This window comes from Amaranthus tricolor, chromosome 14 (assembly GCF_026212465.1).
Source record: "Amaranthus tricolor cultivar Red isolate AtriRed21 chromosome 14, ASM2621246v1, whole genome shotgun sequence".
Taxonomy (NCBI): domain Eukaryota; kingdom Viridiplantae; phylum Streptophyta; class Magnoliopsida; order Caryophyllales; family Amaranthaceae; genus Amaranthus; species Amaranthus tricolor.
Window position 1 is genome coordinate 6218721 of NC_080060.1, and position 25804 is coordinate 6244524.

Genomic DNA, 25804 nt, shown 5'->3' on the forward strand with positions numbered 1-25804 from the left:
GCCGCCATCAACCCATTTTCGCCCATCACAGCCCCCTCCTTGGCGAGCACCGCCCAGGCGCCCACCACCATTCGACACCCACTCGCTTCCCGTTTCCCCCTGCAAAACCAAACCATTGCCTCATTGTTTCCTGTAATTCTTCTCCCATTTTCCCTTTTATTCAGTTTATTCTCTTCAATTCTGATTTCCTTTAGTGTTGAATCTATACCATCAAATCTTTATTATACTCTCGTCTCCCTTCGTGGTTCTGCACTAATTTCAAATCTCCATTAATGGCTGAAGCTTTTGCATCTCTCTTGAGCAATAAAAACAAGAAACAGAGATGGTTTAGGTTGGGTTGGGGTGACCGAAGTTGCAGGGGAGTGGGGAGGGAAAGGGATTTTAATTATTTAAAAAAAAACAATAATCTCTCAAAATATCGTCATATTGATCTTCTTTAATTCGTTTCGAGATAAAGATTATTAAAATTAATAATTCAACACAATTTGAAATATTTATTTATGATTGAAAAAAATGTTTACAAACGTGTTAAAATTCAATGGACAATAATATAGTGAATAAAATAATATAGTGAATAAAATGGAATATAAAATTGTATTTTGATTTGAGTCAATTATACTATTGTTTAAAAAAATATGTAAAGTTGAGATTTTTGGTATATCTTCCTCAACCTTGTAATTTTAGAATTTTTTTTATGATTTCTGAATCGAAATACTTCTTTCGTTTCCTAGAATCTTTATTTTCTTGAGTGTTTTAATTGTTATTATAAATAATTTTTTTATTTATATTATAAATTTTGGATAAAAATAATTTTGTTCATCTTTATTTAAATTTGTTAGTAATGCTTATAGTCCCCACATACCTACCACTAATTTCATTTTAAGATTTTTATATTTCTTATAATCTTCATATATTTTTCACCTAATTTATAAAAATATTTTCTTTTAGTAGTTGTGATTCCTATATTTCCCATAAACATTCTTTTAATATTTTTTAAATGTTTATGATCCCTACGTTTTCTTTCATTAAATTTATTATTTGATAAAATAATCTATCCAATATTTTAAATATTCTATTTTCTTAATGTGCGTAAACATTCTTATAGGGAGGAACATAGGGAGTACATGATTTTAAATAAATTACTTCATCTATTCATTTTTGTTTGCCCACTTTACTTTTTTTACGTAATTCAACGCAGATTTTAAGTCTCGATATCTCATAGTACACGTAATAAAAAATTGTAAAAATTATATATTAAAATTATTTGTATTAAGACGTATCTAACAAGATTTTACATGAATATATTTTGTCTTAAATATATACTTAAAAAATCAAAATTAAATTTCTTTCTCCTAAAGTGGAAAAATTTAAAGTGGACAAACAAAACGAAACAGAGTGAGTATAAAGATTTGAAATTAAGAAAACAAGATTTCTTTCGATCATAAATTTTTTAAAAATACAATTTAAAAGTGATAAATGATACTCCCTCCTACTCGGTCAATGTGTCCCATTTGACTTTTCACCATTTTTTAGGTGGTCAAATGAGATCACATGTGTAAGAAAAGAGTAAAGTGTTTTTAAATTTTAATAGCAATAAAGTAAGGTTAGTAGGAATAAAGGTTTGAAAAAATTAGATTTAATACAAGTAAATCAATAAAATTATCATATTCAAAATAAAATTAAGAGGTATAATGTGACTTGAAATAAGACAGGTGAATAAGAGGGAGTACATACTAAAGATTAGTAAAAAAAAAAAAAAAATTCCATGTTGTCAACCTTTGGTTCAGTATTTCATTTTTTAGTGACAGAAGTTCCGGGAGACTTAATTTCCTACTCATTTTCTCCTTGCAGTAACCCTCTGAATTAGCCTGCTCCTTCACTCTTTTCTTCATCTTCCATTTTTTCTCTCATTCATCAAATCCCTAATCATTTGCGCAGACTTACATAAATTTGCATCTCATCAGATTTCATCTCGCAGTCGATTCAGAAGTAGTGAGAGAAAGGAAGAGATTGTAGAAGGAGGATTTATAGAAGAAAATTTCAATGGCGTTATCTGCTTCAGACCTTCCGATGATGTACCAATTACTGGCTAATTCTCTCAGCGGCGACCAAACTGTTCGCAAACCTGCTGAAACCGCGCTTTCTCAATCTGAAAGCCGTCCTGGTTTCTGTTCTTGCTTAATGGTATATACTTTCTTTTGATTTCTAGGGTTTAATCACAATAGGATTTTTCAATTGAAAGTTGGTGGCATTTGCATGAATGTAAGGTTTCCGTGATTTTGTTGTGAAATGCAGGAGGTTATTACTGCACAGCATTTGGCTGCTCAAGTTGATGTTCGTTTAATGGCCACTGTTTATTTCAAGAATAGTATTAATCGATATTGGAGAACTCGCAGAGACTCTATGTAAGTTTATTTGTCAAATCTGGGCTTTTTGATTAGTTGCATTGACTGTTTGTTTGTAATGATTTTATCAGTTTAGTACCTTGTTTTTGTTGATAGTGCTCTATTAGATTTCCTTCAAGTATGATGCAATGCATAAGCTCTCCACAATCTGTTACTTGATTGTGAGGACCTATAATGATGGCTTAGATTTTACACATTGCGAAAAACATTTTAATCCAAATTAGTAGAATTATGCTAAAATACATGCAAGTTACACCTACGAGTCAATACTACTTTATTCCCTTTGCTTGTCTTTTATTTCCTTGTTTGTTTTCCTTGATTTTAAGCGAGGATGGTTGGGGTTTCTTTTGATTTTAAGGGGATAGGTGACGGGTTAAATCTGTTGGTCTATAATGAGATGATTTGCTTTGTGCTATTGCTTGATTTATATTTCGCTACCTGTAATTGATATCTTTGGTTCTTTTCACAGGGGAATTAGCAGTGAGGAGAAGTTGTATCTAAGGCAAAAATTGTTATCTTACTTGAGAGAAGAAAATGATAAGGTAGTGTATATACTGTGACTCTCTCAAGGGTTCATTTTGCATGCAGTTTAGATCTGCTAGATTGATGATGTCTAAGCATGTGGGACTGTAGGTTCTGTATCACTAGAATTTTATCTCATTAGAAGTATATTGGGGGTCTTACCAATCTATTACAGGCTTGCAAACAAGCTCCTTATCTCAAAGCTTTGAGAAAATATTGGCAATTTATTGCAATGTCTGTTTTCTTTTAGTTAACTTTTTTGATTAGTTGAAGCTTCTAAATGATTAATTAGTCAAATGAATTCATGCTATAAATTATCAGTTATCTATCTGCTATATGCTATCCACTAACTTTTGTTCTTGCTGAAATCTTATTTCTTGAGGAACACAGATAGCTTTGGTATTGGCAGTACTAATATCAAAAATTGCACGATTTGATTACCCTAAAGAGTGGTAAGTAAAACTATCTTGTGATGCATTCTATCTTGTATTAATATAATTTAATAATTTTTTTTTTTGCATAGATGATTGATTCTTTCTTTTTATTTGTGTAAAATGATTCTTTCTTTATGATTTTGTAAATTACAATGTGTTGTTGAATTGCATGTTCAACTTTATGTTGTATTATCTTTTCCAGTGTTTGGTTGAGATACCTTTTATTATTTTAAGTGGGAGGTTGAATTGAATACATGCAATTTCCTTTACTTATTCTTGAACCTTCTGTGAGACTTCTTCATGGATCTTGATTTTTAAGGCTTTAAGGATGACATATGTCTGCAACCTTTTCCAAAGATTTGTCCTTATTGGATTTGACAGTGTTCTACCTTTATTGGATTTTGTCTATGCCTGGATTGTGGAATAAGGGATTTTTCTTTGCGAAACTTCTATCATTAGAGAGTTGTCCTCTCTTATAGCGTCTGTGTGTGCTTGTCTCATGAAAAATTTTAATGGTTTGGAAGGTTCATTATGGACTTGACTTGATTCTTTAAATGTTGGAAAAATTAAAGCTGCCTCAAAAGCTTAAATTTCCTATAATATGCTAAATCAACTCGTTTTAATGATAGATTAAATGAAATTTATTTCATTAAATTCGTTTCTCCATGTGGCCATGTGATTGCCTATTACCATAGAAATGCTATAGTAAGACCTTTGTATGTTGAGTTTTTTTGATTTTAAACTTATTCTACAAGCCTTAGTTACATCATGGAGCTGTCTGACTTATTGACTAAATTGTTTTTTTACAACAATGGGAATACTTCAACAAGATCTTGGTATGTTGAGTTTTAAGAGTCTTAAACTTAACCAATAACACTTCAAAGGCCTTAGTGACACCATAAAGTTAGTTTTCATGCTCATTAATAAGTCAAGTTTCATGCTTAATGTTTCCCTCTGAAATCTTGTATAGGCTTTTGTTTGAACACGGGACACTTTAGTGGTTTCCATAATGACAATTGTAGATGGAGTTCAAGCTCAAACATAATTAAAAACAACATTTATTGTTACGCCAATCATTGTGTAGAACATTGTACGCTTCCCGAACATATAGTAAACATTTTTTGAACTACTGCAATATAGCCATATACTATAGGTTGAGATAAGTCATGAAACCATTTACACTACAAAAGTTGTTTCGCGACCGTACACACATCTAGAGTTTTATGCTATGGCCCTAATGAATCAAAGTTGATTTCTTCCTAGGTGGATTGTTGTGAGGAGTCGAATTTGTACTAGTTACTTTTGAATTACCAAAGTAATTTTTGGTTGACTATTGATTGCAATACCATTGGCCTCACATAATTAAGCACACATGGTTTAATGGACCATCTTATTATCGTAAATCATAATAGAACCAAATAAATGTGTATCATTGGTAGGGAATTGACGATAATCGAGGCTGAACACAAAGAGTTACTAGAGCAAAAAACTTGGCAAATAGTCAAATCGAGTGTTGTAATTATAATCTGATGGGTTTTCTTGTAACAATTTGTCACACTCACTATTTTGTTTCGATAACGTGAGTCCAGAAAGGACTTAGACTTTGAAGGGATCTGTTACAACTTAGAACTATACGCCCCTTAAGCAAAATTACATTTTTGAATATCACCACCTCCAAGAATCTATGGGCTATGCCCCATCACTTGAGGCAGAAACACCATGTCTTACATCAGAAGAAGGTTCCTTTAAGTATCACCTCCCTTCCTAGCGCGGAGAAGTCTGTTTCAGATTCTCATATTTCAGTTATATAGATCTCATCATGTTGTAGAGAAGGTTACTAGAGAAGCAAGAATATTAGTATGAAATTTATATTAACAAAACTTTATACAAAGCATATCAGGTTATACTGTTATAAACAATTCTGTTTTTTTTTTTTTTGGCTTAAAATATGTCTAGAAAAGTATCTTTAATTTATTTATGATTTTTTAACAGTTTTGACTTTCAGGGTTTGAGATTTCTGATTAAAAGCTTCCTACATAAATGTTTACATCTAACTTTTAAATGCCGTGAGGCGCCCTAAGATGCTTTTGACTTTAAGGGTTTGAGATTGCTGATTGAAAGCTTCCTATTTGTTTTTATCTTATTCTTAAACAATGTGAGGCACTGAAGACGCTATAGGATCCTTAGAACCTAAGTCTTAGGCGCCTATCGAAGGCGATAGTCTTTGGGTGTGAGGAAAGTGCCAAAATCAAAATCAGCATTTTTTCAATTACACTTTGAGCTCGGAGCAACATAGTTATCATTATATATGCATAAATTGACATGGGGAAGCTGCATTTTTTGCACATTGCGAAAAGAAAAACGTACCCAAAAACACACAAATAACACATCAAGAACCAAAACATGAAAACAAAAGAAAATATGCAAACATATTAAGTGTTCATGGGATCTTATATAGCCCTTTGGAATTACTTGTACACTAAATAAGTCTACATTCATGGTTATTAAATTTTCGAACCAAATTTAGGATCCTATGATTCCACAGTATAAAACTTTGATCCTATGTTTCTATGATCCAAGAAATTGTGAACGATTTCAATCGTAAGAAAGATCTTAATGTTGATAGGATCATTTGATCCTAATCCTAATTGAATACAAATTTTCACACCCCAATTATTATTTACTTTTTTTGATGTATATTGCTCCTATAGATCAATTAGGTGATATGGTGTATGCTAATTGTCAAATATGTTTGATCTTTGCAACGCTGCTACAAGGAGAAAGATACCGTTGATCAAATTTCCTTAAAAAATGTTGACGAGAATAATGAGTGGTTATTTGGGAGGATTCTTGGAACTGTTACATAGACTATGAACTTGTTTTTTAGGAGATAACTTGTCATGGAAATCAAAGCTTGATTATATTTGATATGCACCATGAATTCCAATCGATCTTAATCTAGCTGATTCATTTTCTGGGTATAAAGATGTGAGTTGTAAAAATTTTGTAATAAGTTAGCTTCTAGTGATTAGAAAATAATAATGTAGATTATTAGAGTAATGATTGAATTAGACTTGTTGAGAAGCATCTTAATTTCTCTAACAACTACTAGTACTTTATCTAAGGCTTAGAATCTTTATGGCAAAGTTTTTGAGGATAAGGATTACAAAACAATGTGGGCGTTCGACAAAATAACTTATTGGGCAATTTTAGCTTATTTTAATACAATTAGAGGGTTGGTTGGTCAAACCAGCCAATGCTAATATTTGGTAAATTAGCTAGTTGAAACAGCTTAATAAGCTGTTATTGAATATGCTTTCCATAGCAGTGAGTTCAAAATCAGCTAATAAAATTAGCTGGTCAAATTAACCACTGTAATCAGCTACTAGCTATCAACCGTTTGCCAAACACCTGCAATAACGTGATTGTATGAAGTAACTAATCTTGTGACCGCATGGTTATGCATATTCTTTTGCGTAGTGAACCTTCTCATCATGTTTTCAAGAGAATTATGTTTATAGATAAAATCATTGCTGAACATGCTCTTCTTTAGAGCATTGATGACTTTTAGAATTTCCTATGTCCTCCAATGTCAAATCCAAGCAATGTGCAACATAAGAGTTCCTCTGTTATTCATCTCTTTACCTTAAGTAGTGTTGGAACCTTGATTCAGATATGAGTACGACACTTGGACACATTAATTGTGGTTTGAAACATTGGGATTATTTCAGAATGTTGTAATGTTGGATACTTCAGAAATGGGTATAAGAGTTCAAGTAACATAGCGGAGTGGAGTCCAATAAAGATGGTATCTTTGGGTTGTAATCCTCCTAGAAAATTAAAGAACAAACATACATATTAGTTTGAATGCTTTGAGCTAAGATTAAGGAATATATTTAAAAAAAAAGATTAAGTAATGGAATCTAATATGAAATATTTCTTACTTGCCTTCACATATTTAGACGATTGTCGCCTTGTTGGCTAGTCGGTAAGTCGGTAACTGCTTGAATAACATTTTCCTTTCCAATTTCGTCAACTATTTGATTAAGCAATATGAGCAATAAGGTTGCATCTTTCGCAATTTTGGGTATATTCAAATATCTTACGAAAATGGAACTCTCAGAGAGTGGATTAAGAGGTTCACAGTCTTAGAGAGTGGATCCAGCTACCCATTGATGGATTAGAATAATCCTTTTCTGCTCACTTTTTCTTATGTTCTTGGAATACTTTTCGTTGTTTGCTATTTCTTCTTTAAGGAATGGAACTCCTTATTTATGCATCCTGGTGACTTCAACCCCTCATCATATAGTGAATCTGTGTTGATTTAAGAGAAGTGAACTCCCATATTATATGATTATATATAGTGAATCTGCAATTGAACTCTAAAATTGGTAAAGTTAAACTTTTCTTGCAAGCATGGGCAAAGCCACATAGGAGGCGGGCGGGTTGCCCTTATTATATTGTTATATCTTTAGTTCAGCCCCCCTGACTAATTGAGGATATATAATGTTAGAGCTAGTATTTTATACTATACGTAAAATATTTTTAGTATATTGGTCATTTGACCTTCTATTTAGCCCCCTAGTTTAAAGACCTGGCTCCGACCCTGCTTGCAAGCATGTTATGATTTTTTTAGGAAGTGGGAGGGGGTTGGTAGTTGGCAATGAGCGAGGACCCACCCAACTGTTATTTAATTAAGCGTTTTTCTAGTCTTTAATAATGTTTAACTATGCATATTGGTATGGGCGTACCCTTTTGCAATTTGATAATTTATTCCTAACATCTTGAACATTAGGTTATAGGCGATGATAAAAAACTATCACTCCTGAACCAAAAAAGTCATTTTATTCCCTTTTCCTGCTGTCCCTTAAAGAATTCCCATTTTGATGCTTCTCAGCTCTAAAATATAGACTGGTTTAAGCTGAATTATGCCTGGTTCCCTATTTATTGGAATCTATTAAGTAGGAACAGGTGAAATCCTTTCTGCCTTGAATAACATTGATTTTTAATTGAATTCTTATTTGAAGTAGCATTTATTCATATCAGGTACTTTGTTAAAGTGCTGCAGAATAGTTGTTTGATTGCAAGTGATATTTATGTAGTCTTAAGTCTTATGAGGTGTTTTAAAACCACTGTGGTCTAAATTAATGCACCTTCCTTCCCAAATCATATGATCTATGTTCTAGAGTAGTTACATGATTGTAATGTGCTTTACAGCAATCATTTATAACTACTATGCTCTTTAACCTATGCAATTTCTCTACCATTACCAATTCATGCCACCTATCTAACTTAGATCACTTGTTCAATCTTCTTAATGCAATGTGGTAAAAAATTTTATGAAAATGTGCGTATGTTTTTATAATTTATGTCAACAGTGTGCATCCATTATGCTTATCTATATATATATATGCACCTTCCCTACCATGCTTCTGATACCAACCCGTTCACTTGTTCAGGCCTGATCTATTTACCACTTTAGCTCAGCAGATTCAATCAGCAGATGTTCTTTCATCCCATAGGATTTTTCTTATTCTCTTTCGGACTCTTAAGGAACTATCAACGAAGCGTTTAACTTCAGACCAACGGAATTATGCAGAGGTATGGTTGGCTTACCATTAGCTAGCTTACTTCTTCTCCTCCTATAAAAGACAAAAACTTTGTTGCTTTCACCAAGCTATGTTGGGTATTTTCAAGTTCTTTTTAGACCGTTAAGTATATTCTTTATGTTGCCTGTTATATGTGATAGCATATTTTGTTGGTTTATTGGCAGATATCTTCTCATTTCTTTGATTACTGCTGGCATCTTTGGCAAAGTGATGTGCAGAGAATTTTGCTTGGTTTCTCTGAATTGGGGCATAACTTCAGTTCAAACGGCTTGGACCAACATCAAAATCAGCTGTATCTAATATGTGAAAGATGGTACTTGTGTTTGAAGATAATACGCCAGTTAGTTATTTCAGGGCACCAAAGTGATTCCAAGTCTTTACAGGTGCTTCATCTCAAGCCTGTTTTTATATGTCTGCTTGAAATTTGTTTTTCTTTGACTTAGTTGGCATCTAATTCAGAACCGAGTAACAGTATCCTTTCCATTTTTTCAGGAAGTCCGTCAGGTCAAAGAGGTTTCTCCTATGCTACTAAGTGCTATTCAATCACTTCTTCCTTATTGTAAGTTTTTTGTCTGTTGTTGTTTAAGAATGTCATGGCCTTCCTGCAATTCTTCTGTTAGGATTTGATGCAGTATGGCACTTTGGTGAATAATATTTTTTTATATCTTGGGTTTCTGATTTAATTTACCTTTTCATGATTTTTGCAATTCCTAGCCAAATTAAATACTTTTAAATTGACCATGAATATACAATACGCTTATAACAGGACCAAGAGTATTACCTAGCCTTATTTTCTAATTTTTTGACTTAAATCAGTGAAAGTAATGTTCCGTTGTAGTTTAGTTTCCTGTTTAAGGATTTCTCTGCCTATATCGACTCTAGTCATTTCGATTTATCTGTGCTGTTTTCCTGTACACTTGCAATGTATCTTTTGTTGGAGTAGAGGGGTTGGCAGAAAATATTATCCTTTAGGCATTTAATTATAGAAGATTTATGTTTTATGCCAGTGTATATATAGAAAATTATGTGCCGATGAGAGTGGGCGAATACTGAATTTTTTTGAGGTTTATCTAATAAACTGAATTTGAAATTATTTTTCTGCTTGACTTTGCTTTGTTTGTAGATTGAAGAATCAATAACTTTGTTGAAAAGCCATGCAGTATCTTTCAGATACTGAGTGGTGAAAACAATGGAATAAAAATGAGTTTGTTCCATTATATAATGACTGCTTGATAACGGATTTTGAACTTACCGCCTTACCCTTCTGTAAAACCCTGTTACGATTTAATATCATGGAATAACAACCATTATAAGCTGTTATTCTAACAAATTGGTCATTATTATCTTTATTCAATATGTATTAGGTTGTTAAAGGTTTATAACAAGCCTTAATTTTACATATACGTTCTAGAAAACTTGAATTACAATGATAAAATAAATAACTTTTCAAGTTTTAAATTATTGTGATGACCGTAAAACGTGTCATAACGTTGCAAGTTGATGCGTCCACAACATTGCAACCGTTATAACAATTGCGATGACATCCGTGATTTGTTTATGGTGAAAACTGCCTACTGGGTTCAAGATTTTGTGCCAACAAGTTAAAACTTTCAGGTTCTAGACATGTTTTGTTCAAAGCTAGAAGTATCTTTACCGTCGTGCTAGTATTAGCTCTCAATAGAGCAAGATGTCCTACTTCAACATGTAGAAAATCAGTATATTAGATTATTTTTCTTTTAGTATGTGTGCCTATGGTCCAGTGTAACATGATTCACTTGTTAATTCGCTTTTTGAACTTGTGATTCGCTCAAAATGATCTTAAAATAGCCCAAAACCGACTATAGTTCATTTTTTTGATTCGCGATTCGCAAGGAGATTAGTGAATCATGTGACAGTGGTATGGTTTATGAAGAGAAATGTCCCAGATTATAGAAACATGCGATTTTAACTTTTGTCTATTCTTGTAGTGTTTTTATGCACTGACTTTGAAATGTTTGTCTTGGGTTCAATTGCAGATTTGTCTTTCCAAGAACGACATCCTAGGTTCTGGGATTTCATAAAGAGAGCATGCACCAAGATGATGAAGGTCTTAATTGCTTTCCAAGGAAAACATCCTTACTCCTTTGGTGATAAAGGTGTTCTTTCGCCTGTCATAGATTTCTGTTTGATTAAGATCACCAATCCGGAGGCTGAGCTATTTTCATTTGAGCAATTTCTTATCCAGTGTATGGTGTTGGTAAAATCTGCTCTGGAATGTAAAGACTATAGTCCTAGTTTGATTGGTCGCGTGGTGGATGAACAAGTTGTCACTTCTGAGCAGAGGAAGAATAGTATTTCTTCTGCCATTGCTGGGACCCTTGCGTCACTCTTCCCTAATGATGTTGTTGTGCTTTTGTGCAATGTCTTAATACGAAGGTGAATTTATATCATGTTGATTGCTATTATATTGTTTTTTTTTTTGCATATTTATACCATGCTACTAAAAAGATGTTTGTCATGTGTCTCCATACATTTCAATTATCTACCAGTAAGTCTAAATCCTTGTTATCTTTTTTGCATTCCTTACCTCTAGGTAATTTTCGGTCTTCATGGTCCTCTTTTTGAGTCTCCCGAATTCCAAATTTCTATCTTCCTTACCAATTTACTAATACTCGGTCTTTGAACATGCCTAAAACATCTTAAAATTTATTTTTCAATTTTCCTCAATATTTGCTACGCCTATAACCTTTCTTATATCTTCATTTTGAATTCGAACCTTCAAGTATGCTCGTTTCGCACATTATTATTTCGTATTTTATCTTTCTTGCATTTAACTCTGCATATGTCGGATCTATCTTCGTTTGTTTTGTGTTGTCTTTTACCAGAAGTTGCTATCCATCTTCCACACAAAATGTCCTACTGTTTAATTGTTTGACCCGCTTTCATCTGTAGCCTTTGGGTTTGATATTTTCTTGTGCATCTAGCTAAGGATGTGACTTCAAACAGGTATTTCGTTTTATCAGCAAGTGATTTGGACGAATGGAGCCAGAATCCTGAAGGCTTTCATCATGAACAGGATATGGTGCAGTGGACTGAGAAACTAAGGCCCTGTGCTGAAGCTCTCTACATTGTTCTATTTCACAAGTACAGCCAAGTAGGTGAAGTTGTGTACACATACCATATGTGTCTAGCCATTTAGGATGTTTATTATGATGATGTAGCTGTTATGATTGCTTGCAGACTAGAAGATGCTTTGTGAAATTGACATTACAATGGTTGTTTATAGCTGCTAGGTCCTGTGATAGTCTCCATTCTTAAAGAAGCAATGAGCGGTTGTTCTAGTTCAATGACTGAAATTACTCCAGGAATGCTTCTCAAGGATGCTGCTTATGGAGCTGCTGCATATGTATATTACGAACTCTCAAACTACTTAAGCTTCACAGACTGGTGTGTCCTTTTTAGAGACTTTTGTTTTGTCTTTTTATCAATCTTAACTTCATTGTAGTTACTGGTTGGCACCGTTTACAATCAAAGATGATCTCAAAAAAGATATAATGTGAAATTATTTAATTTTTACAATATATTTATTGACATGTCAAGTGTCTTAGTCTGCTTTACTGATCAAGTTTTTTTTCTTTTAGTTCTGATGAAAGAGAAGTCACAATGTTAATAAATACTACATGTTCTTAAATTGAGAGATCACACTGTATAGTTCTCTCTTATAGTTAAGTAAATAGTAAGCATAACTCTGCATCTCTTTGTTACTGTTGCCAAACTGACAAGTGTATTACCATTACTCCCCTACACGGCTACACGGACCTCCCCCCATACAAAAAGAACAAAGGTTTTTCTTGAAATTGTCATGGACATTAGCAAAAATTCCCTCTAAGATTGATAATGAACTTGAAATTGTGTGCTTATCTGTTCTTATTTTGTAACAAGACGTGATGACTTGACTTTTTTCTTAAGCTGTCTATCTTGTGTTGGTAGTTAATTTTTGTCTAGGTTCTTTTATACAACAATGTCACAACTTTAATTTTCAACAATATAGAGTCTTCTTTATGAACCAAAACAAATTATTGTTAGAGATCGTTGATAGCAAAGCTTATATTCTATATGGTCTAATCTAATACTAATTTACAACTAAAAATAATAAATTCCAATAATCATTCATGTAAATTATCCTCCTTTATGTTCCATGAAATGTCAATTCTTTTGGTCAATTGTCACTCTTTACTCTTGTTATCTTGATTGTCGGCCTTTGATTTCTCTTCTAAGCCCATTGAATTCCAATATTCAACTTTTATATCAAATAATAAAGTAATTGATGCTTTTACGTGATCTTCGTTGAATTGAATAACTTGTTCAAAGGACATCTCATGGTGAGCAAGGATACGCATAATTTTGTTATATCCGTAGGACAACTGCATCACCCCTATTACTCCACATCGATCTGTATCTTTGTGTTACCATTACCACAATCATGTGTCTTTGCATTCCTTTCTTATGAATTGAACTTAATTTTACAACTTATATTTATTGATTCATGTTTATTTTTGCACTACTTATTTTTACTTAACTAAAACTTAATTTTACCTTAGTGAGTTAAAGTTTTTTTAATGATTATTATTGTTTAAGGTGTATTAAACGAGGCTTTAGTTTATCGAAGTTTTGTAATTGGCAGTTTGATAGGAAGACTTTTGGGCTATCATTATTTCATCATTTGATGTTGGGTCCATTTGGAGGTTCTTAGTATGTAGCAGTAATGCTTATCATGAGATGGATTTAGAAACATTTTAAGTGATAGTGTTTGGATTTGGAATGAATATATTTGGCTAAGGCTGGAGTAAAATACGTGAGGATTGGATGCTTTGATTTAGAAATGGACGGCTTGGGCCGCAAGATGTGCATCGATAATATAAATGGAAATTCAAAAAGGAGGAAGCCGATGTTGTTTTTGATTGAGGGTGTTAATAAATGATGTATGGATTTAAAGAAGCATATACAACTAAATATAGGTGAATTGAGGAAGTATTTTGTGTATGAATTATAGTTTTAGTTCATGAATCATATAACTAGCACCATCTTATGGATGAACGCTTCCAAAATTACTTGTGTAGATTGAAATTTTTTGTTTATGAGATCTTGTTTTGTTTTAGGAGTTAGTATTGTTGTAGAGTCCATATAGTTTAGTGATGTTTACTCCTCCCTCTAACGGTGTGTCTGGATGGAAAGAAATAGCGGGAAAGGAAGAAGAGAGATTTGAAGGGAGGAAGAATCCTTGTTTGGATAGTAGAATGGGAGGGAAGGAGTTTGGAGGGGAGGAAATTGGAAGAACTTGATGGATACTTTTTGTTAAGATTTCAATCTCTAACTCCCATCCCCTTTCCTTTCCCCTCCATTCCCTCCTATACAAATAAGAGCTATTTTCCTTCTATTTCTCTTCCCTTCCAATCCTAACTATACAAACAAGAGCTATTTTCCTTCCATTTCTCTTCCCTTCCTTTTCCCTTCCCTCCCTTTTCCTTCCCTTCCTTTCTTTTCTCTCCAAAATTGTTATCCAAACATAGTGTAAAGGAGGGAAAATATCTCTGGATGATTAATTTACACCCGAAGTGGTATTTTCTTCCTTGGTAGCATGCCCTTAGAAGTTAGAATAATACTATGATCACAATAGTTACAGACTTGCAGCACCATCTGTCAAAGTGTAATTGTGCTTTATATCTTTCTTTAATGTGCAAATAGATACTACTACCGCCTCTTAATAAGTCTGAAGCATTTTTTTGGCACTGTATTTCATTAATTAAAACCGAAATTTGGTTTTGGTTGAGGTCTTTGTATTGGTTGCGCAGCTTTCATATAGGGTTTGTTGATTGTTGATAGGTTCAAATTATAAACTGTCCTGCATTAACCCAAAGAAGTTTAGTTCTAAATGCAGGGCCCTGTTTTTCTGGGCTGAGGCATTGACTTCCTAATTCTTTTCTTTTGATTCTCATGGAATTTATTGAAACCATTGAAATACAAGTCTTTCTTTTATATATTCTAGTGATAGCTAAGGTTGACTATATATATGAATGTGAAATTGTGTTGCCACATTTAACTTTGGAAATGTTGCATGCTTTTTGCTTCGATTGAATTTTTTCTTGTGATCTGTTGGATGGATATCTTGTATCCATGTCGAAGATAAAGTATCTTGGGTTGGGATTCGACCAGGAAGTTTAGGCCCTTATGCCCTTCTGTGCTAGTTTATTATTTTTTAAATTTTCACGTTTCTTTAATTTTGAAAATAAAGAACTTTGGTAGTTTTTTATTGCTAGTGAATAGTGATGTTTCTACTTCTGCCTTTTGTTTGTGCTTGTCGTTGATGTTGTCATAATCCGACAATAGTGATTGATCATTGAAACTGTGAGTACTGTAAAAATAGGCTTTGACTTGATCGAAATTCCAGGTTTAATGGTGCATTATCGTTGGAATTAACAAATGATCATCCCAACATGCGCATCATCCATCGGAAAGTTGCTTTGATACTTGGTCAGTGGGTCTCCGAGGTAACCATACTTGGTCATCTCTCTTAATGATTATATAAAGATCAGAATCTTTCTTCAAGACTGTAGGGATACCATAGAGATATTTTGAGCTCCAATAAACATTTCACAATAAACATTTCACATCCCTAAATAGCTTCTACTTGTCATTATAATAAATTTCATGTATTGTCTAGCTGCTTGCTGCAAATCCATTTTGTTATATAGTGAGCTTTTAATACTGTACCCTCTTCTTTCTTTTGTACCAAGACAAGAATCTGAAGACTATGAACTGGGTGGAGCATTAACTCATGCTGCTTTGATTGCACGTAAATTGTGATTATTCAATGAGCTAAAGATATTTACAACTTTGAGAATTGCAACAAATTAAATACGATTAGGTTGTATAATGCATATTAACTACCTTTTGATTAGTTTTAAATCACAAGTACTATGCAAAACTATTGCTATTATTTCAAAGTTAAAATACATAATATATTATATGTATTATGAGAAAGTTAAAATATATCAAGCGCGTGACTGGCTTCATGATTTCCGCTTAGTTATATTCGCTTATGATAATTGCAAACCACTATAGAGTAGTTTCTTAGTCGACTAGGCTCATAATGGTCTCCAATTTTTGTTTGACGTTGCTAGATATTATTACCATAAGTGAGTGATGGTTTACATTTGGTTAAATCTTAGAAATATGAAATAAGTTGGACTCTTTTGCTTTTAAGGAGGCATTTGCACACCTCGTTTTGAGCCAATCATTCTTTCAACATTTAAAGTCCTTTTTACTGATTCGATATTCTTTTACTTACTGGTCAGATAAAAGATGATACCAAGAGATCAGTGTATTGTGCTGCCATCAAATTGCTTCAAGATAGAGACCTTGCTGTCAGGGTAAGGAAACTCTCTTCTTCTAGCTGTGAGTTGTTTGTTCCAGTTGGTTTCATTTTTTTCAGCTTTCTAATTCCAAGTTTCGAATGATCCTGCATTGTTCTCCACTTTCCAAATTACCTTTTCGTAATGCACCAGTTATAAATATGACGATGGTTGAAGAGGTTTTGTTTTTTGTTTCCCCTAGCTGGCAGCATGTAGGACTTTGTGCTTGCTTATAGAAGACTCAAACTTCAGCGAGAAGGAATTCACGGACCTTCTTCCGTCATGTTGGGATTTGTGTTTTAATTTGGTTGAGGAGGTCATGGAGTTTGATTCAAAGGTATATCTTCTTATTTTGCTGACGTTTTACGTGTATGAGTCTCTACGTGTTAGTTCTTCATTCTTCATCCATGGTGGTTTTTTCCGGATGATATGCTTTGAATCATCATCAATGGAATTTAAAAATACACAACGAAATTTGTGGGTAATAGGTTAAGCATGATGACTACAAAAACTTAGGACTTACAAATGACTTGCTTTGTCCCAACTTTCATCTATAACTATTACTTGAACAAAACACCACCGACATCATCTTCTATCAAATGTACAAACGTGTCATTTTTATCAAAATTTTTCTCTCCAAAATCCAATTTTCTTGTTTTTTTTTACTTTACTACAAGTCATTACTACACTATTATTTATGCTTAATGATTTTAGACGTTTTATATTACAACTTTTAAAACACTAGAAAATTAACAAGTACTTTGCATGTACTATACTTTTATTTGGATTTGCTTTTATTAGTAATATACTCTTATTATCTTATCGGTTACCTAAATTATTAGTAATATATCTTTTTATCTAAATTTAGGTTATGACTATTTTTGTTTAAGTCAATATATTTTTTGTGGGATAAGTTTATCTTTTCTGTTTAAACTTCTATTATGTTTTTATATTTATATTTTTTAAGTGTGCTATCTATAGTTGAAAATTTTGATGTAAAATACATTTAATTTTATAAGCAAAAATTGGCAAGTCTTTTTTTTACAAGAAAAAACTCGTGATTGAGTATTGTATTTTTTTTTTTAAGTGTGATTGAGTATTCTATAAGTATTAAACAGTTGCTCTTTATTAAAATTAAAAATTAAAACATGATCGTGTTTAATATATAATCAAAATTTTATTCATAAGGTGTGAAGTATACGGCATTAACCAAAGTTTCACATTCAAGTGTTAAATTAAAATATAAAATAATGCATTTAACTTTGTAGAGTGACGGGGAATATACCTACAATTTACAATTTATTTCTTATGTTATCCAAATATGTCAGAAAAAAAAAAAAGAAGCTGTGCATCACATGGGTATTATGATATTTTCTATACTACTAAAAGAAGAAGCAATTAAAAATCGCTTTAGGTTGTTTACCCGTGAAAAACTCTTTAGTGTGTCTGGGGCAAGGGTGAGCGTAAATGCTGATTCCCTGATCTTTTGAGCTTAAAACAAGTTTTGTCTACTAAGTTTAAACAATTTAGGTTCTGCTAAAAGTTTTTACTGGTTCCAGGCTTCCAGCAGGTTCTGTGTTCAGTTTGTAAGTTTAGTTCAGCAAATGTATATTTAATGTGCAACCAAAAAATAAGTCGAGAAAGTTGAGATTAGTTCAGTTTACAGCTGTGAACTTTAGATAGCTCAGATAAAGCCTTAATGCTTTGATACGTTCAATTCAGATAAGTATAGTAGATTTTAGAGATAAGGACACTGCCGTGGTGAGAGGTGAGCCATGTATAGGGGATAAAGTATCCTCGCAAAATGAATACTTGTAGAAAGAAGAAATTTAATGATGAAGCTTTTCCATCAACATAAAATACAGTAAAGACTTTTTTACTTCTTTTGGATATTTGGTAGACTTTGTCATAGGGAATATATTACCTCCGTTCTGAACTTGCAACTGATAGTGATAGGTTCTAAACTTTGTCATAGGGAATACATTAGCTTCCCATGTTAAATTGTCCAACTTTTTTGTAGTATTTTTTGTGTTAGGAGCTTTATTTACTTTTGCCGATATTTTTAGCAATGATCCAACATGATGATAAGGTTCTCAAATAAGAATTGTTTTAATTATTTTCTTATTGATGGTCTTTTGTCAGGTCCAAGTTTTAAACTTGATATCTGTTCTTCTTGGACATATTGGTCAAGTGATTCCTTATGTTGACAAGTTGGTGAAGTTTTTCCAAAAGGTATGTTTTGCACTTTGTACAAGTTTCTTCCTTATGGTGCTGCCTGCTACTTAATTAATAATATTAATAATAAGAATAATAATAATGACTTTAATATAATAATTCTCCTATTAATAACAAATATGTATGTACGGACTTTTATTGCACTGACTAGAAAATGAAGACTATGATTCTGTCCATTAATGCCAGGAAAACTTATTCAATTTCTTCAAGGGTTACTTCCAGGAAATGTTTAATGGTTTCTTCAATAATTTTTTAAGTTGAAATTCATTTAGCAGAATTTAATGCAATGCTAAATTAAAATTGTTTTAATTTATATTTTTATCACCAGTTTAGTATAAATTTAATTGTATTGGGCTTAGGGGAAGTTGTGATGTGTGAAATTTCACCCAGGCCAATTATAGAGCCTATTGTCGAAAGACATGTGGAATGTTTTAGTTTCTGTTTGTTGTTGGTTTGTTGCTATTGGACTTTGGCTTATTCTTCTAGTTGCAGATTTATAATGGCTATTATCATGATTTCTGGTGATCATGGGTTCTTCACCAGGAATAAGAAATTGAATATGGTTCCCTCTAGATTTTGTTAGCTACAGGCTGCTTTTATTAACATGTTACTTTCTGAATTATAGTATCATAAGTTCATGACTTATACATGTGTATATATCTGTATTTGTTATTAGGAAAAGTTGATATTAATAGTCCAACCTTGTACTCGTCCGCTCACAATAGTCCCACGGCCTTTGGATTATTTTCTAATAATCCAACCTATTGTATGGGTTTGCTCACAATATACCCTGTGGCTTGGTAACCTGATATCTCAAGTTATTTTGCAAAAATAAAAAAGAAAAACAAAATAATTTTTAAAAACATCAAAAAGAAAAAAGAATTCCCCCTCTTCCCCACCCAACCAACCTTTCCCCCACCTCTGCCACCACTTTCCCAGTCCAGCCCTTCCCTCCCCTCACCCTCACCCCTTTCACCACCCCTACCCAATTTTGTCCCCACTTTAGACCACTGTATTACTTTCGCAGCCACCAATCAAGAGTCCCCATCCCGGTCTCTTCCCCCTTCCCCCACCTTTTCTGACACCGCATTTGCCGTCCTTGGTCCCTTCTCCTAATCCCTCATCCCCATCGAATGCCACTGTAACTTTGCGTCAATTTGAAGCTTGGGCAATGCCGGTAGCCTGGCCAGTGTAGGGTTTAACAATAACTCCTTTTTTTTCGGTTTGAGGGTGGTGGTCAAATTGGAGGAAGGTGATGGTTATCGTTTATGGGGTAGTGGTTGATGGAGATGGTAACCATAGTGGGTTGTGGTAGTCAATTCTGTAGAGGTGGCAGAGGCAGACGATTTTGGTGGTGATGGCAGTGGTGGTCAATTTTGGGAGTGGCGGTAGAATTTTTGGAAGGTTGTAGTTAATTTTGGGGTTATGTGGTTTTGCTAATGGTTGGGCAAGGTGGGGTGGGACTGATTCTTGTATTTTTCTTGGTGGGTTGGCCGGTTATGGTGTGGTTGGGCTGGTGTTGATGGTTGGTCGGGTAAGAGGTGGCGCAGGGAGTAGCGTTGGGGGTGAACAAACAGTGGGGGCTGGACAAACGGAAACAATGAGGGAAGGGATAAAATCTTTATTGTTCTAAAAAGTTTATTTTCCTTCTTGTTTTTGCAAAAATAACATCACTCGTTACCAAGTCATAGGATATGCGTGTGAGTAAACTCCTACACTAGGTTGGATTATTAAAATAATCCGAAGGTGAGATTATTATGAGCGGATGACTAAAAGACATCAAATTTTCCTTTTTTTATAACAAATTGAAATTGATATTAATGATGTTGTTGCCTTTTGTTTAAGCTTTTGGTTAGTTGGCTTTGGGTAGGGTATGGGTGTGTGTACTCTGGCAGTATCTGTGTCCTATGTTACTCTTCATTTAGCTTGTTGAAAATTTAAATAGAGATAAGAAAGGGGAAAGAGGAGAAAACAAGACCCCAATCTTTATTCAATCCAATTAATGAATACATTATAAGGGCTCTTTAATAGGCAAAATGAATATAAATATAACTAATAACCCACTATTTTATGCTCCTAAATATAGGTAATAACTACTTGACTACTAGCTCCTACTTTGACCTATGAAACCTACTATCAATTTTGAAGAATATTTCTAGCACACCTCACATACCCATGTCATGTGTAATCCCTTGATAATCTCGTAAACTTCGAACAATTCCTCTTTTTTTTCTTTTCCAATTTTTCTGATATTGATTCCAAATGTTCCCGTATCCGGTCACCCTTCCCCCCTCTCAAGAAAAACATCCCACCTTTCTGGTTTTGGAATTAAATAGATAGTATTTCCTTTCGTGTGAAATTTGATTCTGAAGGATGTTTGCTTTTGGTCCCCTTGTCTTTTCTTTCAAACCATACCATTTCTGCCTCTTCTGTAAAGGATGTTACTCTTGCTAGTTCTGGTTTTCTTAAATTAAGAGTGGCTTTTTGACTGCAACATTTTTATTTTCAAGGTCTGGGAAGAGTCTTCTGGGGAAAGTCTTTTGCAAATGCAGCTTCTTATCGCATTGAGGAACTTTGTTGTGGCTCTTGGTTATCAGTCACCTGTTTGCTACAATATATTACTGCACATTTTGCAAAGAGGAGTAGATGTGAATGGTCCAGATGAACTCAATCTTATGGAGGATAGTATGCTGGTAAGCTGTATTGCTTTTAAAGGGTCCACAATTTGAATCCTGGAACACTCATATTCTAATGTGTTTTCAGTTGTGGGAGACTACCCTTTCATATGCTCCATCAATGGTTACTCAGCTATTGGACTTATTTCCAAGTCTTGTGGATATCATTGAAAGAAGTTTTGATCATCTGACGGTTAGATTTTCTGTTTGACTTGGTTCCGTTTGCTTGATTCCATGTATTCGTTTTGGTTACTGCAAACGTATGAATAATTAACTATGTAGTCTTAGTTGTTTTTTTGATATTGCTTCAAAAGCCTCAAGATCTTGGCAAAAGCGAATGCAAAACAAAACATTGAATAAATGAATATTGTTAATAAATAAGTACTAGTGTTAACGGATACTAGATTAAGGTTTTTTTTGTCATCCTGATTATTATAACAGGTTCGATTTCAGTCTCATATCATTATCTCTGTGCCTCTGTTGCTTGAATGCAGGTTGCAGTTGAAATTATTGAGGATTACATAATCTTGGGTGGCAATGAGTTCTTAAGTCGACATGCCTCTAGTGTAGCTAAGCTCTTGGATATGATAGTTGGCAATGTAAATGATAAGGGCCTTCTTTCGGTTCTCCCTGTCATTGATATTCTAGTGCAGGTATACATACGTAACTCCATTGTTGAGTTGTTTTTTTCTATAGTAATAGTGTTTTAATGTTATCATCCCTGTATTGACCTGATTTTATGTGTGACATAATCATAGTCGATTAGATGCCTGTATGGAATAGATCCATTTCTTAAAGTTTCTACTTCACTATTGGTCCAATTTTTTTAAAAAGGGTTCTGCTTCAAACAAATTAGGTTGTTGGATGTCTGTTTGATTAGCCCGTGATATGATAATCAGACTCTGGAGTGAATGATCAAACTTTGAGTCCATTTGAATAAAAAACGGTCCCCATATTTTATGTTTTGTATATGTAATCCGGTAGATTTTCTCAACAGGTCTTTTAAGTACAAGTAGATTCAATTGTGTAGAAATCTTGTCTGCTAATTGTATTTCTCTTTTGTCTTAATTGGTAAAATACTCCCTCCTTCCCTTTTTGTTTGCATTTGGTAATCTATGCACAACTTTGACCATTAGTACCTGTAATTTGCGTATAGTGGAAACTATAAGAAGTTGATTTTTGGAAACTATATTTTGATGCATATCTATATCGATCCAATTTGGCTATATATTACTCTTTAATTGTAAGATTTTGTGGTCAAGTTTTGAGTACAAAATTTCTTCATAGAGCAAAAAAAAAAAAAGATTACAATATATTTTAAACAGAAGTGCTCATATGACCTCATGCTTTTAATTAACAAGCATATATTGTTGTGAAATGGATCCAATGGCGAAACTTCATTAGGAGTGCCTCCACTTATCAGCACTAAACTGCGAAGCATATTTTATTGTGAAATGGATCCAAGTGATCGTATTATCTCATGCTTTTAATTAACAAAATTTCGCCACTGAATGGATCACTGCTTGCTGTTACAATTTTGTGCATAATTTCAACTGGATCTAAGATTCTACAATTTTCTTTTCTGCAGTGTTACCCTATTGAAGTTCCTCCACTTATCAGCAGTACTCTCCAGGTACCTTCTGGTTTTTCTCTATAATATTGAATTTTCTGATCCCATATAATATTAAATTTGCGTGTATGTGCTTACAGAAATTGGTGGTTGTGTGTTTATGTGGAGGAGATGAGTGTGATCCCTCAAAAACAGCTGTAAAATCATCATCTGCTGCTATTTTAGCAAGAGTTCTAGTGCTGAATACCAATTACCTAGCTCAATTAACATCTGAGTCTTCACTTTTACTACTGCTCCAAGGTGCAGGTTTCCCTATGGATGAGAACATACTTCTCTGTCTGGTTGATATATGGTTAGAGCAGGTCAGTGTGCATGCAATTTACTGTCTACATTAGTTAGTCATGACAGAGACCCTAGTTTTCAGTCTAGTAGATGAAACACTCGTAACAACAGTCATAGTACAAAATTGAGGTAACGGTCGCGATCGTGGTAATGGAATGGTGATGCAGTAACGGTAGTGATGTGGTTATTGTAATGCCTAAATATTGGTCGGAAGCATGAGATATCCCTTTCGACGACCTAAAATACGGTTTTTTTTACACCTTTACTGTGTGGGAATTATTGGTTCACATTTTTTTGAAAACCATTACAATGCGGGTGATGTTATGCGAAGCGACATTGTTTTTGCACTGGAGCAATAGTTTAGGCTTGTGCTTGTATCGTAAAAAATTGAGGATACACTTTCAGACTTATAATTCTTAGCACACATTTCTTTCATAGTTTCTTTTGTTTAATACAAGGCTGTGAGCTATTATATGGTCACTCTGAACTTGATTGGGTGCAGGTTGATAATATGACTTTAATTCAGAGAAAAACTATTGGCCTAGCACTTTCTATAATTTTGACCTTAAGGTTGCCACAAGTTCCTGATAAACTCGACCAGATTCTGAGGTAGTTATGTTAATATTGCAACGAATCTCTATATCTGGTCCTTGGTGATGTATCCTTGATTTGATCATCTTACATTTTTCCTTCAGTGCTTGTACCAGTGTGATAATGGGTGGTAATGAGGACTTGTCAGAGGGTGAGTCCAGGTATGATATTCAAATATCTATCAGTTTTTGAATTTCAGTGGCTGATGTGTTGATTGACTTTATTCGCCCCGTCCTATTATATTTCTTCTCCTTATTCAGTGGTGATTACATGACTTCCATCAGGCCTCAAATTGAAGGAACTGTTCTGAGTAAAGAGTTCAAGAAGAGGCAGGTACACAGTTTAGGAACAAACAATTATAAAGAAAGTTATTTTTTACCAGAGTGCAGGTGATTGTTAATATTGACGCAAGTTCATATTTTGATTTAGATCAAAGCCTCGGATCCAATCAGTCAGATGTCCTTAGAGAATGCAGTGAGAGACAACCTTCAAACGTGTGTTGCCCTTCATGGAGATGCCTTTAATGCTGCAATAAATAGAATGCATCCTGCTGCACTGGCTCAAATGAAGGAAGCATTGAAGATGTCATAGCAAAGCAACTGAAATTGCCTGTTGTCAACGTAGTTACTCCTTGCAATTTTTGATTCTCATGCTTGGGGTTGATGAGATTACATCCCGTGAGTTGATATATCTATTTGTAAGTTGGCTTCTCTCTTTCCTTGCTCGTGCACTTCCTATTTGATTTATATATCTCATATCCTGAAAGTTGAAGCCTGCCTAATTTTAATCGTTTTTTATCTAATCATCCAAGATATATTCCAGAACAGAGGTTTGAGTGTTGGTCGTGGATTAAATATTATAATTATGTCCACATATCGTTAGTAAGGTTGTTTTCTATGAAAACCAACGGGTTTGCCAAACTGAACTAAATGAGATTAATCTGTATTAAACGGAAGGTGAAAATGCGACTAAAAGTGATATGCTGGTCCGAGTTGAATTGATTAATAGTTCATAACGGGCCGTTAATCTCATTGTGAATTACCTTGCAGGGAATTTATAACCCCATTTGTGAGCAATCTTATTATCTTGCATTTCCTTTTGTTTTTTCTTTACCTATGATCTAGAAATGGTTATCTGATTATCTCTTACCCGTGTCACGATGTCAAGTAAAATTGAGAAAGGGTAGGTAGTTATATAGTTATATATGCACTAATTCTTTATTGAGACCGTCTCACCATGAGACGGTTTCAATTGGGTCAGTCCAAACTTAAAAAAAAACCGCTGCTTTTACAATTTAAATTTCATTATTTTTTTTTACAGCTAGTCTCTTGAGAGACGTATCTCAAGCTCAGCCTATTAAAGATTAATGCTTATTTACCGTATTTTTAATGCCTAGTTATAATATCCTTAATGCTTATTTTGAATATCTTAAATGTCTATACCTACTTACAATATTTTAAAAAATATATAATGGGTTGACTCAATTAGAGATGGTCTCTTAAAGAAACCGTCTCTCACAAGAATTTGTGTTTTTTTTATGTTTTTCTCCAATGGAGTGCATGTATGAGCTCGTCTCACGGTGAGACGGTCTCATACAAGACTTGCTGGATAATATTTGGAGAGTACTTGTTGGCTGGTTCCGTATCTATTTCATTCCTACTTGATCTATGTATAGTGAGCCTGACTAGATTTCGTGTTTCTTACAGGTGCGTGTAGATTTCATTGCCAATTTTTAATGGCGAGTTTGTTGCATGTAGCCAATTCTTTACGATTCTTTCCCATTTGTGTCGGGGCTTTCTCTACATATTATTTTTACTTACAATCATCCTGTTCGTCATGCTGCTTGGCGATAGGAACTTTGGTCATAGGCATTTGATAGAAAAGCGCACGCAAATTATGTAATGAACTCAAATTGTGTTATATCATGTGTTAAAAAATCATAATGATTTGATTACATTAAATTTTGTACAACAATATTTTGCTGACACACTTGTTTTGCACATGTGTAACTACACCCAAATTTTGTGGAA

At 33.7% G+C, this 25804-nt stretch overlaps 1 protein-coding gene across 2 annotated transcripts; it reads left to right on the top strand.

The window, feature by feature from the left end:
- Positions 1 to 1768: 1768 nt before the first annotated feature.
- On the top strand, positions 1769 to 25804 carry LOC130800020 (uncharacterized). Of its 2 annotated transcripts, none has more exons than XM_057663344.1 (24): positions 1769 to 2184; positions 2296 to 2405; positions 2875 to 2947; positions 3318 to 3379; positions 8821 to 8962; positions 9135 to 9353; positions 9463 to 9529; positions 10986 to 11385; positions 11956 to 12103; positions 12236 to 12396; positions 15398 to 15497; positions 16305 to 16379; positions 16564 to 16698; positions 18504 to 18593; positions 21107 to 21289; positions 21360 to 21464; positions 21766 to 21924; positions 22860 to 22904; positions 22982 to 23203; positions 23686 to 23792; positions 23879 to 23935; positions 24035 to 24107; positions 24204 to 24471; positions 25481 to 25804. In XM_057663344.1, exons 1-23 carry the CDS (start codon positions 2044 to 2046, stop codon positions 24363 to 24365), a joined length of 3036 nt encoding a protein of 1011 aa, XP_057519327.1. In that variant the 5' UTR covers positions 1769 to 2043; the 3' UTR covers positions 24366 to 24471; positions 25481 to 25804. The 2 variants fall into 2 exon arrangements, with proteins under 2 accessions (XP_057519327.1, XP_057519328.1); XM_057663345.1 differs by having other exon boundaries at positions 24059 to 24107.